Raw genomic sequence first — 19,349 nt, forward strand, 5'->3', positions numbered from 1 at the left:
TCACGAATAAGTGGAGATTCATTTTCTCTAACCCATTCATCTAAAATATCATTTTCATCAAAAATATGATTCAAATCAATTGGGTCATAAAAATCGTCTGTGTCTGTCCTTTGCATAAAATTTTTTACCCGAAGACGCATGTTGTAGTGGACATAGACTAGCTTATGCAGTTTCTCAATAGCTAATCTATTCCGAAGTTTAGTATGGATCAAAGCCCACGTACTCCAATTCCGCTCACAACCCGATGATGTGCAAGTTTGACTCAAAACTTTTAATGCAATTTTTCTTAAACTAGGAGCTTCATCACCGTACATATTCCACCAGTCAGCTATTAAAAATAAATAAAAAATTATTAATAATGCAACATTTTATAACAAGTATATTTAAAAATATAATTAAATGATAAATTTCATAATACATACCTGGTAAAGATGTAGATACAGCTCTAATAGCAAGTGCACTTCCAAACTCTCCAATTTTGTTAACAAATATGTTTATCTATAGACAATATAATAGTAAAATTATTAGAAATTAATATATATATATTTATATATTATTTATAAATTTCACATAATTTACCTCATTCATAGCCTTTACTTGTATATCCAAATCTGGCTCGAGTCTTTTGATAACTTCTTTTACTCCTTTTCGAACCTCCGATGAATCAAATTCACAAGTGCCGGAGTATTGAAGACCAGGATTTAAAAAATAAGCTGCATGAAATGTATATAAAATTAAAAAATAAAACAAACGATTAGCACAATATAAAAACAAAAAAATAACAAGAATAGTTACCTGCTGCATGCAAATCTTGATGCAATTGATTATACCATCTTTCATCGATGATATCCCAATATTGTTGAAAATCTTTCACCGCGGTTTTTATTGCCATTTTTGCCCTATCCATTGCCTCATAAATGATAGGTAGTGTAGGTTTTTTATCTTGATCAACTACTTTTAAAACCTTCACTAAGGGTTCCATGACCCCACAGACTCAGCGTATCCGTTTCCAAAATCTTTCATTCAAAATCAAGTCTGATATATCTCCGGCTTCATGTCTTCTCCTCGAGGTATTATTGTACTCAACCCATTCTCTAGAAGTACACATTCTTTTCAAATCGGTTGCATATCTCAGAAGACTTTCCATTGCAACAAACTCGGTTGCAAATCTTGTTATGCCTGGTCGCAACAGATCTCGGCCATTCGTATATGTTTTCATCAAATTAACCACTTTATCACTGTTGTATATAAATCCTGTAATTCTTCTGGCTTCTTTTATCGTATCTTTCACTGACAATATATCTCCGATGTCTTCTAACATCAAATCAATGCAATGCGCTGCGCATGGAGACCAAAAAATGTGCTTCCTTTTCCTCATCAGTTTTTTCCCAGCCGCCTTCATACTAGCTTCACTATCAGTTACAATTTGTACAATATTGTCAACCCCTACTGATTCCACCACCTTATCCATTAGGGTGTAGACAAAGTCCGCAGTCTTCGCCTTATTTGTACAATCAACCGAACTGTGATATATCATATCTCTATCACAGTACACCATAAAATTTATGATTGGATGTTTTGTACGAGTACTCCAACCATCACACATAATTGTACATCCGTATGTTTTCCATTTCTGCTTTAAAGAATCAACATACTGTACAACTTCTTGCATCTCCTCGTTTAAATATTCACCACCAATTTGTTTACCAGTAGGTCCTTTAACTCCAGGTCCAACCGATGCAATCGTGTCAATCATCGTTTGGTAGTAAGGACCACTATCGGCAGCGTGAAATGGTATTGCATTAAAATGAAAAAATTTCGAAATTGCTCTACCCACTTTTTTTGCATTATCTTTTGAAAACATATTTTTCAAAGACTTATTCTTCGATTGAAACATGTATGGATCAAGTTTTTTTTAATGCAAACCTTCTGTCTTTTTCATAGAGCTTTCGAAAAAATTTCTTTTACTTCCTTTTGTATTCAAGCTGCTTCCTCCTACAAAGATAAAAAAAAAAAAAAAAAAAAAGCATATGATCATATATGGTTGTTATCTCAAAAAAAATATACTAATATTTAAATATATTTTATAAATTTAATAAATATACCGGCTTTAAAATTCAAGCTTGGTAGATCTCCGGAAACAGAATGTCTACGCTGCTGCTCCATAAATTCCATATTTCTGCTTTCAGCCATTGCTCTTTTTAAGTGTTTTCTTTCAGCATCTATCTCATCTTCATTTATTTCAAAAACTTCATCTTCTTCCTCATCAGAATCATCTTCCAAACGAATGGAATTTTGCAATGCTTCTAACTTTTTTTTATGTGCTGCTCGCATACTTTTTCCTTGGATCAAGTGTTTTTTTAATAACTCTCTTATTTCTTTTGGAGCTCTCGTGCATGCTTCAACTTGACCTGTAACATGTGCTATATGTTGTTTCATCCTAGTAATTCCGCCGTGAACAATTTTACCACAATAATTGCATTTTGCTTGTTTTCTATCATTGCTGATAGGAGTAGCATGATCCCAACCAATATCTCTGTGCGGTGCCATTTTACACAAACTCTGTAATTGAATAATACAATTGTTAAAATATTTATAAATAGTAATTCATTAATTAAATAGACAAATTATATATTAGTTTATTAATAAATCAAACTTATACAAAAATTTAAGTAGATAACTAATTTGTTTATATAAAAAATATAGTTAAAATATTAATTTTTTACAATAAATTTACAATTAATACAAATTTTGTCTAAAATAATATTAATTTTAAATAATAAGATTATAAGTTATTCTAAAATATTAATTTTAATGAACTCAATTTATATAGATTAAATAAAAATTAAATACAATCCAACACAATTAAACTAAATTTATCAATAAATTAAACAAATTATTCTAAATAATTAAATCTAAAATAATTAAACCTATAAATTAAATAAACAAATTAATAAAAAATAATTCAAATTTATAAATATTTAAATTAATTAAAATAATATAATAATTAAATTTACCTTCCTCCTTTCTTCCCCTCCCCCAGAACGCAGAACCCAGAACTCTTCCCCTCCCCCAGAACGCAGAACCCAGAACGCAGAACTTTCCCCCTCCCCCACGATTTCGTTCAGACGCGAACAACTTCCCCTCCCCCACGATTTTCTTCACCGACGCGAACGCAGAATCCTCCCACTTCTTCTTCCCCTCCCCCACAATTCTTCTTCAGACGCGAACGCAGAACAGAGGTCTTTCCTCCACGATTCTTCTTCAGCGCACTGGTAAATGTTTTCTTCTCCGATCTGATCGAATTGAGATGAATTGTTCGAATAATATGAATAAAAAGTAGAAAATCGGTAAGAATAAGATTTATAATGGGTTTTATAGATGAGATATGAATGGATGGGAAAATTTTGGGCAAATATCGGATATTTTTTACGAACCGGAACGTTCCTGACCGTTCCGGTTTCGGATCGGCCGAGTCGGACCCGGCGAACCATGTATATATATATATACGGACAAATTAATTTCCGATAGATCAATTTGACAAAATGTATAAATTGATTCACGGATGGAGTGTTAATTTATATTCATATGTTTATTTACTGATACAATGGATGGATTTATGTAATGTGATAAATAAAAATATTAATTTCAAATATAAAAACATCAAGTTAGTTTGTCTTATATATGATTTCAACAAAATATACATAGGGTGTGTTTGTTTGGGGGATTTGATTAGATTTTTATTATTCATCTTATTTTTTTCTCCCAAATATCAAATCAAACACCTATTTTTTATTTTTTATATTATACTAAAAATCAATTTTACATTCAAAACATCACATCAACACCTATTTATATCACATCATACAACTATTCAAATTCAAAAATTTTATTATTCAAATCTCAACTCAAAATCCAAACCCCCAAACAATCTCGACAGCGTATTATATATATATATAATACACTATTTACTTTCATATAACATCACATTAAAAAATTATTTAATTTAAATTTCAAATCAAAACCTAAATTTGAAATAAAAACCAAACACACACATCAAATTCTATTTATGTTATTAAAAAGTTAACATAACTATAAAAATTATAATACAAGTTGTGTTTGATTTTAAAGTTTGATTGAAATACCAATTTAAATATGATATTTTTTGCAATGAAAAAAGTAATATATTGTTTATAAGAAATTTGTAATACTTTGAAATGCAATTCTATTTAGAATCACTTCACATGCTAAGAGTCTTCTTCTCGGCACACTTAGAGCACACACAACGACCAAAATGTCTTTGCCTTCTTCCTCTCTTCTACCTTGTGTGGTTTTGGAAGAACAAAAAAAGACGTACAATGGTTCACAAATACATTAAACAGAATATGCAGATGTTTGTCAAAACACGTCCATGTTTAAACACATAATAATTATATTTTATTTTTAAATCTTGACTTCAATAAGGTTATGTATATTAAACACGGTTGTGTTTATAAAACAATGTAATGTATACTCTTAAACACATCTGTGTACATATTTATAAAGAACACGGCCGTATTATAGAGAGAAAAAGATGTTACAAATTGTTTCGATGCTACCTTACCTGCACCAACCCTTTCCCAAGTCTGTCGATTTTTTTACTATAGAAAAGAAAGCTGCTGCAAACTAAAAAATCATCGACAGAGAAGACAGGACCGCAAGTCAAACAGTGAAGTCGTCGATTTGAACCACAATATGTGCTCTTAATTTTTAAATAATTTTTTTTAAAAAAATACATATTATTTACATAAATAGTATAATTAATCTATTCATCTCAACTCTATAGTAATACACATGGTACTCCCTCCGTCCCAATACAATAGTCTTGTTTACCATTTTTGTTCGTCCCAAAACAATAGTCTTATTTCCATAAATAATCATATCACCATACTTTTTTATTTTTATTACACAATTGCCACTACTTTTTACACTAATACACTCATAAGGGCAAAAAAGTCTTTTATCCATACTTTTTACCAGCTACCAATATAATATCAATATTTATTAAATCTCGTATCCAATCCAATTAAAACTATTTATGGGACGGGGAGAGTATAAATAATAAATAAATAAAATAGAACTCTACAAGTGACAACAAAGATATTCTCATGCTCTAAACCCTAATTAGATTTTGATTGTTCTATCAATTAAGTTTATTGGGAAGTAGACTGCAATTCATATACTATAATTTATTAAAATTAAAATAATAAATAATAAATAAAAATATGTCATTATTATTTAAATGACGTGGGAGCCGTTACACGAAAATGCATAATATATAAATCAGGTCCGACAAGATAACGCATATTAAGCGAACTACAACGGATATTTAAATATATGACGTTAGGGTCATATATTCAGTCTCTCACTATTACGTCATTCTTTACTAGACAACATTTGTCATTATTTTATTTTTGGGACTCGAGTTAGGGTTGGGAAATTGATTCATTTGGTGGTTATAAATTATACACATTATACTTGATTATTATGTAAAACATTTAAATTAATTGTACAAATAAGTATACATTATATAAACTATATTCATGTACTAATTAATTTTATATTATATTAATATAAATTATATAATATTATAGGTTTATTTGGCCGTGGATTGAAAATAATTTCAAATAAAATATTAATTTGAATTTTTATTTAAATAATATTTTAATTTAATATTTTATAAAAAAAAATAACTTATTTTATATTAAAATAACTTTCAGTTAAAAATAGAAAAAATAAAAAGACAAACAAACTCTATAAATATGTAATTACCGTGTGAATCATATTAATTCTATTATAAAATCTATAGGGTGTGTTTGTTTGTGAATTTGGGGTTTTAGTTTTGGATTTATAAATAGTAAAAAGTTGAATTTGAAAAGTTAGTTTGACGAATACATGTTGATCTAATATTTTAAATGTAAAATAAATGTGTAGTATAATATAAAAATAATAATAATTGTTTAATTTGATATTTTTAAAGAGAAAGAAAAATTAGAATAGTAAAAAACTATATTAAAACTCACGAAAGAACACATCCTGTGAAATTATTAAAAGAAATAAACAATCAATATAATCATACATATTCGCATTAATAAATTAAAAAATGACGCCAACAAGAAGCAAACGATTATAAACCAATCAAGAGCCTCAAAATCTATGAATTAGAATGGCTAGGGATGACAATGGAACCCGTGCCCGACCCATTTATTTGGATTCGGGTTCAATTAATGGGATATCTGGTCCAGATCCGAATTCAAATTCTATTTTAAGTTAAATTTTTAATAATTGTAAAAGATTTCTTTTGAGTCTCTCGAGTCTACGAAGTCTTGTCGTGTATTATTCAGGTCGAATCCGAGTATAATCAAATTCAATTTAGGTCTCGAATCCAACCATGTATATTCAGAACAGGTCTCTAGTCCGATTGGACCCGACCCATTGTCATCCCTAAAAATTGCCTATTGCTTAATATATTACAATTTTTTACTCAAATTTTAAAACTTTAAATAACCTTGATTGTGCTCATCACTAAAGTTGTTTTCTTCTAGAATTATTTAGCAAATCCCAACAAAATTATACCATAATATTGAAGACATTCTCTAACATACTATTTAACAATTTATATAAATTGAATTTTGCAAATCAATCTTCACAATATATATATAGTATATTCCCTCAATCCAGTATTAAGATATATATTAAATTTTTTTACAAAATTTAAAAAATAATAATACTTAATGAGTAATTCAAAATAATATAAAAATAATTTTATTTTTATTTTTTAATATAATAGTAAATATATAATAAAATAGTAGTATTTATATTAAATAATAAAGTCCATAATTACTAAATATATATATACATTGTTATAAAACAGACAAAAATAACAAAATATATACACTTACACCATACAAAAGGAATATAATATCTTTTGATAATATTAATTTTTATTTGAAATAAAATACTAACACACCCAATATAACATGAAGATAAATAGATACTATATTTTACACTGTTTTTTTGTACCATCTATAAATATATACAGCATTACAAGTCAAATTCAAAGTTAAAAGATAATAATAATAATAAGTGTAAAATAAATATCTATTTTATTTTATTAATTATGATATACTTACTTGATAACATTTAATACATATTTATTTTATTAAAAAATAAAAAAAAATTGACAAAAAAAATTTGGTGCAGTGAACCCCACACCTATCTCTTATATATATATATATATAAAAATTATTCAATGAATATATTAAATTATCTATATAATATATAAATAATACCTATATAATATTAATGGTAACCTATTAATTATATTAATTAATATAATTATTTTTATTAAAATATAAAAAAATAAGAAAAAGTTTTAATCGCATGGGATCCATTTTCTAAATACATGATGGTAAATCATTTAATAAATTTGATATAAAAATCTATCACATATTTAAATTAAGAAGCCATTCCCACCATTTTCATTGAAGATCAGATCTTGGCAAAGTATTGGAAGATCACCTGGATTATACATATCACACACACCTTCAAACCCATACCAAACACACACACATATATATATATGTATATATCTATAGAGTTCAGACCATCAGAGAAGCTGACAGCATACCAATGTTTGCTGGAACAAAAATATATGACAAAAAACACAGGGAACTCACAGAGATAATCGAATGCCGGATTCGCCGGTGCTCGTCAGGGCTTTGAAGTGGACTGCAGACGGGACAAGGCAGTGTCGGATTCCTCAGTTTCATCGAAGTCCACTGGAGGAGGGCTGTCGACGGGCTTCCTACAAAAATGAAGAGTTTTCGATTTTAGAATCTTGCAAGGCAGATGGTATGAACAAACCAACATTTATTTTTTTGGGGATTAGGAAGCAGCAACAACATAAATTTAGTTACAATACATGTGCAACCTCGAGTCGACTCCCAACAAGACAGCTCTCGATCATCTATATAGTATATCTATGTTATTCTAAGAAGCTTGGGACAATGTCTATTTAAGATAATGCATGCTCGAATACAGACTATACATGAGTTTAGGTTATAAGTTCGACTCATTAGAATATTTACGGAACAAATTAGCAACAAATGATACCTTCGAGTTACACAAGTTTCTTCAGACAGTGCCTTTTCTAGTCTCTCCTCGAAGGGCGTTGCGTGCCAACTAACTTTTTGATCCTGTGAAGTAAACGTCGACATAGTTTGTTTAATAGCAGGAAGCGGAAAAATCAGTAGAAATAGAGAGAAATGGAAGATAAAGAAACCAAAGTTACCTCTTTGTACTTGTTAGTCGAATTTGGAATGCCATTTCCATCCCACCATTTAGGCGGAATATGAGGCTCTTCCTCTTTGTTCCAGTAAGCTGCAACCATACCTATAATGGGCCTGTCTCCGGGAGTTTTAGCACCAACTTTTTCAGCCGAAACAGAATCGAATCGTTTGTTAAGGCCGCCTTGGTTCATGGAAACTAGTTTGAACCAAGATGATAAGCTTCTGTCATCCTCAGGTGCTGGTGGTCCCAACATCGGGGTTGGGATCAAAGTATCTTCATCTGATTCTCTAAAGTCGTTTGAAGAGCTTTTGTTGTCCGAAGCTGAGAAGTTTAAGACCGGATTCCAGACATAGTATGCACGCTGAGATCTGTTGTTGGGAAGTTCCTGACTGCATGCATCATCTTTGTAAGGAGGGACTTCGGTGCCCGGAGTTTGCATTTCATCGGTTAATTTCAAAGGTGTTGGATACGGGCATGGCTGTGGTACAGTTTTGTCTCCCGTGAAGCCAGATTGTTTCCAACAATTGCTAACACATTCATATGAAGAGCCCTCAGATGAAAAGCTAGATCGGTTGGATTCAAATGTAAAATGAGCTGATTTGGTTGGGAATTTAGGAAAGGGCAGGGGCGAAATGGATGAGGTTCCAGAACGAGTTTCGCTGCCTTGCATATCGGATGATGCAACGGCATTGTGAACACTTCTTTGGTAGGAGGTGCTTGAGACTCGGCCCGTGTTTTGTCCATCCGTCATGCAACTAAACAGAACACAAATTAGGGAGTAAGTTCAAGAGTTCTTATACCCCATTTATCAGTACTGATGAAACTAAAACAAAAGAGAAGAAAAAAAGAAGCCATAGAAGCTATTTATTATATTTCCATACAATTACGAGGAAATATGACTATTGGTAGCATGTTAACCAAATCAAGAAGCTTCACTAATACTTAAAACTGTGAAACTTGGCATGCCTGTAAGTGTTTGAATCGAGCATACGAGTAATTGATGTCTTACACCAGGTGGGAATGGGAATGGTACCTGCTGGGAGATCCTGATCCAGTAACACAGTCGTCGTGAATTTTAACGGCTACCGGGGAACCAAAAGATTCCTTCTCCTGTTTCAATTTATCAATGGATGCATTCGAAAACCATGAAGTGAATTTTGAAGAATTTTCTTCTCCATTGTAAGATGTCACATCATTCTCTTTTCCCAAATCCTTTTGAACTTCAGTTGTTTTGATAAACTTTACCTGCAGCAGCAGAACAATCAGAAGCCAATTTAATCACGCAACAGTAGCAGACAGAGACAGAGGGATTGCTTTTATCTAACTGGCATTTTTCTTGATAGCAAGAAGTTAGATCTACCTCAAAATGTCTGAAACATGTTTCAAACCAGAAATTTAAACTACTACGCACCTCAGAAACGATCTAAACATATTTTTTCAATACTTTGAAAGTAAGTGCACGCACATTCATCTACATTACTGAGAAAAAAATAAGTTGAATGGTAGGTATATTCATTGTTAGCTTTCAAATTAATGAAATACACAGATGAATTGCAGATGTTCTTTGGTTTCCACCGATGAAAGCTATCTAGAAGAGTTTGAACAGAGAAAATACCTCGCTGTTGAGCTCCTTGATGTCATGTTGTCGAAGCACTGGATTCTGACCTTCCTCTCCTTTTAGAAGTGTTTCATCTATTCATTCGATCATAAACAAAATCAGCAAATTACAATAGCATTTAACCAGTACAAGTTTACATTAACCAAAAAAAAGGATTACGAAGCGCAAAATATTACCATCAGAAACAAACAACGACGACAGTGCATTTTTACTGCGAGAAACGGCCACCTCCTGCACAAAATCAAATCAATCACTTAAAAAATAGAACAAAAACAAAGAATGTTTACTGTGCAGCTCTCCACATCACCTCGCATAAAAGGAAAACACCGTCATCCACAAACAAACACGCGATTTTGGCAGCAGGAAAAAAAGAAACAGCAACGCAGCCGCAAAAATCAAAACAAAATCCAGATCTTACCTGTGGAGGAGCTGGAACGGAGCGAGATTCCTTGATACCAAAACAGCCGAACAAACACCCCATCGCTTTCGCCGCTAACCCTACCGCTTCCCTTTCCTTATTCTGAGCAGATAGCCAAAACAGTAACATTTACACCTCCTCTCTCTCCACATATACATACATACACCTAGACATATATATAGATATAAATCTGTATATGTAAATATCTCAACAATGATGCGAAATCACGGAATTTCATTATAATTTGAATTGAATTATTACGTTAAAAGAAGAGAGAGAAGAGCAAATAGAGAGAGAGAGCAGATATAGAGAGAGAGACAGAAGTTGGGGCGTCACTGGTGCCGATGGCTCCATTGCTTTTTTGAAATTGGAATAGAGGGAACCGAAGGAAATACAATATATATATACACACACTCACACTCAGACAGAATCATTCTGGACTGCGGGTTCTGCCCACATCGGACCGTTCGTTTGAGGGAGTGTTTAAATCGACGGTTTCTGCACTCCAGGATCTCTAGTCCAGAAACCTTTGAATTATTTTCTCCACTGCATATACTTCCTACGGCAACAAGTATTTATTTACTACTCCGTCTCAAACAATTGCAATATTTGCTTTTGACACAAATTTTTAGGTGTATAGCATTAAATATGATAATTTAAAAATTAAATGATGTTATAGAAAGAGAAATATATATTTTATTTTTTTATTTGGATAATATTAGAGGATAAAGTGTCTGATAGAGATTAAGTTAAATTAATTATTTCTAATATTGCAGATCCTTTTTTTTAGACATACCAAAAAAAAAAATATTGCAGACGGAGGAAGTATTTGTGCAGTATATATATAATTGTATAATTTTTTTTATAAATATCACTGTATTAGTATTATACGATAGTAATAAAATTATTTTTATTATTTTATTTTAATTTATAATATATTTTGATATAATAATTAATATTCAAATATTCAATACGGAAGGAAGAAAGGGAGTATATTTTTTTCGAATTTAGGGAATTAATTATATAATGCTCTTAGTGATAAAAGGGATGAAGTATTTATTACGTTTAAAATTCATTAATTACATATTGACCAATTATGAGATTTTTAATATTTACTTGGAGCAAATTTTAAAAATAAATGAATTTGCATTTTATCTATTCTCAAAAAGTTTTTTCTTTTTTAAATAGAAATTAATTTTTCATTAATTATTTGATTATGATATTACTTATTATATAATAAATGAATATTTAGAGAATTTTATTAGACTGCATTATTAGAATAGCGGAATTTATTGCGTCAATATAAGTTGTTTGTAATTATTGTAACCATAGTCTTAATTTGGTGTTTGTCGGATTTTTATTTTTATTTTTATAGAAAAAATGCTAAATTGTACAAAATTCACTTGAAATTTTAACGAAATTATGTCAAATTCTTCATATTTATAAAACTGCATCAAATTTTTTCGTGATTTTATAAACTATATTCTAATTCATTTGGCTGTCCTTATTTAATGGTATTTGATTTAAATGCACCAAAACTGCTAATAAATTTAACAATTGCAATTTCTAAACCCCTAAAATTACAAATATATTTATATTTCTTATATTTAGTCAAAAAAAAAAACAGTAAAAATAATCTTTTAAAACCCGAAAAAAATTATTATTATTATTATTATTATTATTATTATTATTATTGAGTATATTTACTATTTGTTAGGCTAAATATAACAAAAAAACGAATATATTTGTAATTTTAGGGGTTTAGAATTTGAGATTCTAAAATTTATTCGCAGTTTGACCGCATTTATGTTAAATAGCGTTAAATACGGACCACCGAAGGAGTTAGATGCAGAGTTTATGAAACCACGAGAGAGTTTGACGCAGTTTTAGAAATACAGGAGATTTTATGCAATTTTATGAAATTACGTGTAAATTTTGTACAATTTAGCTATCTTTTGAAATAGTTATTCAATTTTTACTATTGAATTCAATAATATCTAAAAATATGGTACGAGTATGCTCCGGAATTCAATATTGGCATATGTTTGATGAAATTATTGATTAATGTATAAAATTGCAAATAAAGATAAATATGTAATTTAATTAATATAATAATTAAAGCTGTGCTTTATTTTCGAATAAATCAAGGGAACACAAATATCGATATATATATATATATTTTTTCATCTATCGCGAAATTAACATATCGAAGAATTTTTATTACATCATATTTTTATCTTCTTAATATCATATTGTAAAGATATATGCATTATGATCATATTAGTCATTCAACGTACCAATAGTCGCACACATAAATTATTGAATTATTAGTCAAAACAATTGAGGAATTATGCTTCCAATAGTACAATGAAATGCATTTTTATCGAGCTCAAATAATGCGTACAAGTCGTATTGTAAATACACATATAGACGAGAGTTTGTCATAGAAAAACAAATACAAAAAAAAAAAAAACCAAAAAGTAATAATTGTCATATGTAATATATTCACTATTGTTGCAATAAGAAGGGGTACAAAAAGGATTGTAAAATTGACCTCAATAATAAACGAACATATTCGAAGGCTTGAGATCTCATTCCGTTGCTTCCGCCATTAAAATGTTAGTTTTACTTGGAGGTGTAAATGGAAGGGGAATCGAAGACGTCAAATGCAGCAGAGACGGTCGGCGTGTTCGACGGCAGGGTTGCGGAAGGTGTGATCGATGGATGCAGGGGCAATGAGAGGAGGACGGGGACTCCACGTAATAAAATTAAAATTTCGTAAATAAATCGGAATTGAGATGGTAAAAATACTTAATATTTATATATAATTAATAATTATTTTATTTAAAAAAATTGATACATCACAATCTAACACTCTAGGTCTGTTTCTCCGGTCCACTTTTGGACTGAATCACTGTGCACAGTGATCTAGACCAAAAGTAGATTGGAGAGGTTTAGGGAAAGATTTTTTTTTAAAATTATAAATATAAAAAAATATTATAATAATTATAATTTAATAAAATATATATAATATATATTAAAATATAATTTTTTATAATATAAATAAATAAAAATTTAAAAATACATATATAAATATAATATAAATTTAAAATTAAATTATACAAATTATTTTATATTTATATTATTATATTTATTCCCATTAAATCAATACAAATCAAACCTCTTCAAAATTCAATCAAACTCAAGAGACATCAGAATTCAAAGTTCAAAATTCAAATAAAAATCCTATCCGACTCAAATTTCCCCAAAACCTCTTTAGAAATGCACCCTTATTATAAACCCTAACCCCCAAATCCAGTCCAGTTTGATTCTGTTTTCAATTTCTCTCGATTTTGAGTTCTTCATCTCAGCTTCATCATCTTTTCTTCGACTTTAGGTGTGCAAGGATGGTGGAAACGCTTTTCGAGGACATTTTTCGTGTCGACGCCTTGGATCCGGACGGGAAGAAGTTTGATAAAGGTTTCATTTCTCTCACCAATTGCGTCTAGTCCTTACGAGCAGCGTGTTTTTTAGACTTGTGTGTGCTTCTGAGGGATTTAGGTGTGTGCTAATTTGTTGATTTTATTTCTTAGCAAGATTACGTTGAGATTCGTAGCTGTTCATGTATTCCTGTAAATTCCAGATACTGTGTGAGAACTTAGGGTTTGTATCTTGAGTATTTTGAAGTTCTAAAAGGTGTCGAAAATATATAGTGATGCTTGACAATTTGTTGAATTAGTTCAGCTGGTGAGCCGAAAAGTTGGAGGTGTTTGGTGTGTGGAGCATTTGATGGCTTTGATAAACTAATCAACTATATAAAAACGATAAGGGTGTAGTAAGCTTTTGCGCTTAGTGCAACAGTTAGCTCAGATATTAAATTTTTGTTTGTTCGGTTTTGTTGTACTTGTATGAGGCAATGGTTGGTGTTCTATTGTTTGTAAAAATGTGACTAATAGAGTTATTAACGAGTCTATCTGAGCAGGGCTTTCATTGAATTTTTTTATACAGTGGAATGAGTTGAATAAGCTGTTTTAGTTTGGCCCGTTAACTGATGGTTCAAATCAGCTTTTGTTTTCAACTAAGTTTCGCATAAATGAGCCGCACTAAACAGTTTAGGTTAAATGGTCTGAATCAAATGAGTGTTAGATGAAGTAATGATGGAATGAAACTTTGGCGAGCGAAATGAGTTAATGATAAGTGGGACTAATTGTATCTTGGTATAACCGCATATTATGTCCCCTAATAATCAATATCAAATGTTCGTGAAACTCCTCAAGTAGTAAGTTATGAAATGTATTTAAGCTCAGCTTGTTTAACTTGTTAACCAGAGCTTCTATCATATTCAAATGAATTAACGACTAAGCTGACAAATAACTCATTCAATTTACTACTTTATTGAGTAGCGAAGGTCCTATGCCTTTTTCTTTTCTTTAATTTTGGGCTGAGCAGCAACGGTAATACTTTCATTTTCAAGTTATGGATTATAGATTAAGCACTCTGACTGTCTGATGCATTTTACTAAAAACTGTTAGTATTCGATTATATGTGCACTTTCACTTTCATCTTGACATGCTTTATGCCATGCATAAACTTTTATCTTACGGTTTTTGTGTTATCGTCAGTGTCTCGCATTGCTGCTAGGAGCGAGCAGTTTGACATGCTCTTGCACCTCGATATTAATACGGAGATATATCCCATGCGCGCTGGAGAGAAATTCATGATGGTTTTAGCATCCACTCTGAACTTGGACGGAACACCAGATAGTGGTTACTACACTCCGGTATTCTCTCTCTCTCATGCCACAAAACATTAGATTTTGCAAGTCTGATGTTCTACTGAAGTTTTTTCGTGTGCAAGGCTGTTTTATCTTTATTGAGTCTTCTATATAATTTCCATTCTGTTATTCTGAAAGAATTTCCAATCACTTGTAACAATCATTTTCTTGAAAGATCTTTGAAGACTGGATGATTAAAAAGGTTGCAATTGAAATTCGATCCAGGGTAACAGGAAATCTCTAGCAGACAAGTTTGACTATGTCATGCAAGGGAAACTGTACAGAATTTCAGAGGAAAGCCGAGACAAGCAGGTTAAAGCGTAAGTCTCCATCTTAACATACTTATTTGGTTCCTCTTGCTAGTTCATAACAATTTAAGTGATGTTCCGCTTACACATTTTTGGAAGTTTTGGTTATTCATCAACATTATTTTTATTTTTTATTTTTAAAAAGCATCACATCAAACACTTATTCTTTCTCACGAATATCACATCAAATACAAACTTTGTACTATTTTCAAATTCTTTCAAAACTCCAATACACCAAAAGTATTTGTCTAAACAGAGCCTTACTTTTACTAGATCACTTGAGAAAATAGTACACAAATCAGTAGCTAATCATTTTGGTTTGTTAGGAAGCAAACACAGGCTACTTTGGATTTGGAAATTATTAATAGAAAATAGTCGTGAGATGCAATTCTATGTATGGGAAATTAATATTTTCATGTGTGCAACAGCCCTCTTATAGATGATGGAAAACAGCTCCGGTAGCAATATTTATTTATTTCAATTGCTTATGCCATCTGCACAATATTTACTGCAGCAGTGCTCGATTTAAAGTCACCTTATTGCAAAATTCTGAACTTTCAGGGACATATACGTATCGTTTGGTGGACTTCTGATGATGCTCAAAGGGGACCCTTCCATTGCTTCTAGATTTGAACTCGACCAGAAGCTGTTCATTCTCATCAGAAAGGTCTGATCAACTATCCATCCACTCCCAGAGACCAAACCTCATTGCCAAGTACGTTGTGCACCATACTTTTTACGACATTTCTTGGCAATAGACAGCTTACATCTGCTTCTTTCTTAAAAATTATGCGGTTGCTTGACTTATGCTATCAGCCTATTAATATGTAGCGCTAAGAACCATAGTATGCTCTAAAATGCACCAAAACTCGGGGATGATTTCCTTGCACCTATGCTTATGTTGATTAATAACTTGTATTAGTTTATTTTCTTGGTGTTAGATCACCCGAAGGTCGATGTTGAACACTCTTCTGGTTCAAATGGAAAATAGATATTATATGCGAACAAATAAAATGTTAGGCAGAACAAGAAAAGCATCTCCTTAAATGCTAAATGAGGTAAATGTTTGAGATTTATTATCTTACACACACACACATATATATATATATATCTAGGTTGCGTTAGGGTGTCAAATGACAACACATTAAATATACATGGATAGTGCATAACAAATAGATAGACGATATACAATTTATATTAATATAATGCTGATTTGATCGGATCAAATTAATATACCCTACAAAATTGAGGTTTGGAGTGTAAAGCCATGGGAATGAAGCCTTAAAGCTATAAGTTGATAGGGGCCCAAGCATGCATTTTGGTTAATGATGCTTCCTAAAAGGGTTTGTCACAAATTAGAAAGAAAATATTGTCATGTAATCCAAATATGCAATCAATGGCACAAGATTATCATATAGTCAGATAAAATGAATAATGTTATGTTCTATCCACCTCGATCATCACAAACTTCTCATGCAACTTAGCTCATGCTCTCTTCGTCTCACCAAATTAGTCCAACTTTTCTTTTTTAGCCGTCTCACCGAATTAGTTCACTTTTCTATTATAGTAAATAATTAATAACTAATACTTATGATTGACAAACTTAACCATATTCTATTAACTTACAAATATATTTAGTTTTACTATTTGTTTAGTTGTAAATTTAGAAGTTGGGCTAAAATTTTGAATAATAAAAATAAAATAAATATTTGATATGATATAAATAAGTATTAATCTAATTTTAAATTTTTTAAATTAATTTATAATGTAATACAAAAAATTGAAGTTTGATTTGAAAAATTATGGCCGAAAAATTAATTAAAAATGAGATTTGATTTTGAATTTTTTTTTTCTTTATTCAAAAAAATTAAAAACATAAAAGTTATTTATCATGCAAAATTATAAAATTATTTTTTATTTTGGTATTTTACCGTAATATATTATATTCTAATACCGTGTATACAATTCAATTAGAGATAGTTTGAGAAGGTATATCGAACTATATTGTACACCGTATCAAATTTTTTAAATTATTAAAAAAATATCGTTATTATATCGAATATTCGGTATATACAAAAATATCGATTTTTTTTATTATTTATATATACTGAGAATATCGTGTATATCGTTATTATACCAAAGAAAAAAAAACATATCGTACTGGAAATTTAATTTTTTTTTTTTGATATTTTTTTCTATGAGTATGAATGTTATTTACGCAATTCAATATTTTTATTTATAAATTCGGTATACCAAAATATTTATACGGCATTGGCATGGTAAAATATCATACCAAAAACTCTGATACCGTATACAATGTGGCATTACATTTGATGTGTCATAACGAACTATTTCTAACAACAATCAAATTCGTAAAATTTTATGTATTTTTTATGTAAAATTGTTATTATGTAAGATGTATTTGTTTTGTGAGATTGTTGGAAAGAAATTTTTTTATTATAAGAAACTGTGTACAAAATATAAAAATAATGAACATGTGTAATATTTTAATTTTTTTGGGAAAACATGTTAGGCAAAAATTTTAGAAAGAACAAAACCATACATTTTTTATTGTATTAATTACATTTAAACTATTAATTTTTTTTTTTAATCTAATTACATATATTGATTTACAATATATACAATTATTATTACTATTTTTCAATCATTTCAATAAATAAATAAAAAAAATTCAATATTTAAAAATTAAAATAAAAAATATTTAAAATAAATTTAATTACATCAACAAATCAAATTAATAAACTCTGTAATATAATATTTCTTAAATTGCGTGTCGAAAAGAAAGTGAACTAATTTCACAGGGAGTAGTTTTTAGCTGTCAGTTAAAAGGTAGGTTTGGTAAAATAACTAAGGGTGTGTTTTTTGGAAGGATTTGTAAAGATTTCTACTATTCATCCCATTTTACCTCTAAAAATATCAAATAAAACACTTATTATTTATTTTCTATATTATACTGAAAATCAATTTTACATTCAAAACATCATATCAACACCTATTTATATCACATCATACAACTATTCAAATTCAAAATTTTTACTATTCAAATCCCAACTCAAAATTCAAACTCCCAAACAAACACACCCTAACTGTTTTATACCTAGTAAAATAATAATGAAGGATATTTATATTTACTTTTTCAACATATTTAATTGTATTGTTTTAGGTTTAGAAATTTTAAAAGTAGAGAAAAAAATTATTTTTGGTTCCAATATAAACAAAATTTATCAATTTTAGTTACAATATAAAAATTTTATCAATTTTGGTCATAATATAACCAAAACTCATTATTCTTGGTCTCAATATAAAATTTTTATCAATTTTAGTTTCAATATAATCAAAATCATCATTTTTTGTCCGAATATAATCAAACTTTATCTTTTTTTTGTCTCACCGTCAACAAACCGACGGAAAATGCTGACGTAGACTTGTAAGATTATGCAATTCTTCAAATATAAATATAAGGTTTGATTTTTTTTTCACGTCAGTATTTTCCGTCAGTTGGTTGATGGTGGGACAAAAAAAAAGATAAAATTTGATTATATTGAGACAAAAAATGATGAGTTTTTGTAATATTGAGATTAAAATTGATAAAATTTTTATATCGAGAGCAAAATTGATAAGATTTTTATATTAGAATAAAAAATAATTTTTTTCCCTTAAAAGTATTATTATTTATTATTTTTTTATTTGAAAAACATAATATTTTATTAAAAATATTACTTTCTCCCTCCCACCGAATTAATTTTATTTTTCTTTTTTTGCCGTCCTACCGAATTAGTCTCGTTTTTCTTAAAGGTAATAATTAACTTCTAATAATTTCAATTTAAAATTTAATTATATTTTATAACTATTAACACTTATATCTCTGAGATTTGTATA

The 19,349-nt window shown here is 29.6% G+C and overlaps 3 protein-coding genes across 5 annotated transcripts; 1 reads left to right on the top strand and 2 right to left on the bottom strand.

The window, feature by feature from the left end:
* Positions 1-994: 994 nt before the first annotated feature.
* On the bottom strand, positions 995-2,550 carry LOC127265896 (uncharacterized). The gene is made up of 3 exons (XM_051295914.1): positions 2,106-2,550; positions 1,927-1,995; positions 995-1,851 (listed from the first exon to the last, which is right to left on the bottom strand). The coding sequence occupies exons 1-3, from the start codon at positions 2,548-2,550 to the stop codon at positions 995-997; spliced, it is 1,371 nt and encodes a 456-aa protein (XP_051151871.1).
* Positions 2,551-7,500: 4,950 nt separating this feature from the next.
* Positions 7,501-10,804, bottom strand: LOC127265845 (protein JASON-like). Of its 3 annotated transcripts, none has more exons than XM_051295861.1 (8): positions 10,786-10,804; positions 10,368-10,533; positions 10,126-10,180; positions 9,947-10,023; positions 9,365-9,576; positions 8,333-9,086; positions 8,155-8,237; positions 7,501-7,846 (listed from the first exon to the last, which is right to left on the bottom strand). In XM_051295861.1, the coding sequence occupies exons 2-8, from the start codon at positions 10,494-10,496 to the stop codon at positions 7,753-7,755; spliced, it is 1,404 nt and encodes a 467-aa protein (XP_051151818.1). In that variant the 5' UTR covers positions 10,497-10,533; positions 10,786-10,804; the 3' UTR covers positions 7,501-7,752. The 3 variants fall into 3 exon arrangements, with proteins under 3 accessions (XP_051151818.1, XP_051151819.1, XP_051151817.1); XM_051295862.1 differs by lacking the exon at positions 10,786-10,804 and adding an exon at positions 10,629-10,723 and having other exon boundaries at positions 10,368-10,469; XM_051295860.1 differs by lacking the exon at positions 10,786-10,804 and adding an exon at positions 10,629-10,677.
* A 2,792-nt stretch (positions 10,805-13,596) lies between these two features.
* On the top strand, positions 13,597-16,437 carry LOC127265807 (DNA-directed RNA polymerases II and V subunit 8A-like). The gene is made up of 4 exons (XM_051295811.1): positions 13,597-13,847; positions 14,990-15,147; positions 15,367-15,461; positions 16,011-16,437. The coding sequence occupies exons 1-4, from the start codon at positions 13,775-13,777 to the stop codon at positions 16,120-16,122; spliced, it is 438 nt and encodes a 145-aa protein (XP_051151768.1). The 5' UTR covers positions 13,597-13,774; the 3' UTR covers positions 16,123-16,437.
* The last annotated feature ends 2,912 nt before the right edge of the window (positions 16,438-19,349 follow it).

Source organism: Andrographis paniculata, unplaced genomic scaffold, assembly GCF_009805555.1.
Source record: "Andrographis paniculata isolate CXL003 unplaced genomic scaffold, ASM980555v1 Contig74END, whole genome shotgun sequence".
Taxonomy (NCBI): domain Eukaryota; kingdom Viridiplantae; phylum Streptophyta; class Magnoliopsida; order Lamiales; family Acanthaceae; genus Andrographis; species Andrographis paniculata.

What these genes read in the sequence shown, in the direction of transcription:
- LOC127265896 (XM_051295914.1), bottom strand. Translation starts at nt 2,550, where the DNA reads ATGGCACCGCACAGAGATATTGGTTGGGATCATGCTACTCCTATCAGC. An exon ending in AAGCTTGAATTTTAAAGCCG is followed by an intron (nt 1,996 to 2,105) that starts GTATATTTATTA and finishes TTATCTTTGTAG; the next exon opens with GAGGAAGCAGCTTGAATACA. An exon ending in CTCTATGAAAAAGACAGAAG is followed by an intron (nt 1,852 to 1,926) that starts GTTTGCATTAAA and finishes TGTTTTCAAAAG; the next exon opens with ATAATGCAAAAAAAGTGGGT.
- LOC127265845 (XM_051295862.1), bottom strand. Translation starts at nt 10,721, where the DNA reads ATGGAGCCATCGGCACCAGTGACGCCCCAACTTCTGTCTCTCTCTCTA. An exon ending in CTTCTCTCTCTTCTTTTAAC is followed by an intron (nt 10,470 to 10,628) that starts GTAATAATTCAA and finishes CTATCTGCTCAG; the next exon opens with AATAAGGAAAGGGAAGCGGT. An exon ending in GTCGTTGTTTGTTTCTGATG is followed by an intron (nt 10,024 to 10,125) that starts GTAATATTTTGC and finishes TCGAATGAATAG; the next exon opens with ATGAAACACTTCTAAAAGGA.
- LOC127265807 (XM_051295811.1), top strand. Translation starts at nt 13,775, where the DNA reads ATGGTGGAAACGCTTTTCGAGGACATTTTTCGTGTCGACGCCTTGGAT. An exon ending in CGGGAAGAAGTTTGATAAAG is followed by an intron (nt 13,848 to 14,989) that starts GTTTCATTTCTC and finishes TGTTATCGTCAG; the next exon opens with TGTCTCGCATTGCTGCTAGG. An exon ending in ATAGTGGTTACTACACTCCG is followed by an intron (nt 15,148 to 15,366) that starts GTATTCTCTCTC and finishes AATTCGATCCAG; the next exon opens with GGTAACAGGAAATCTCTAGC.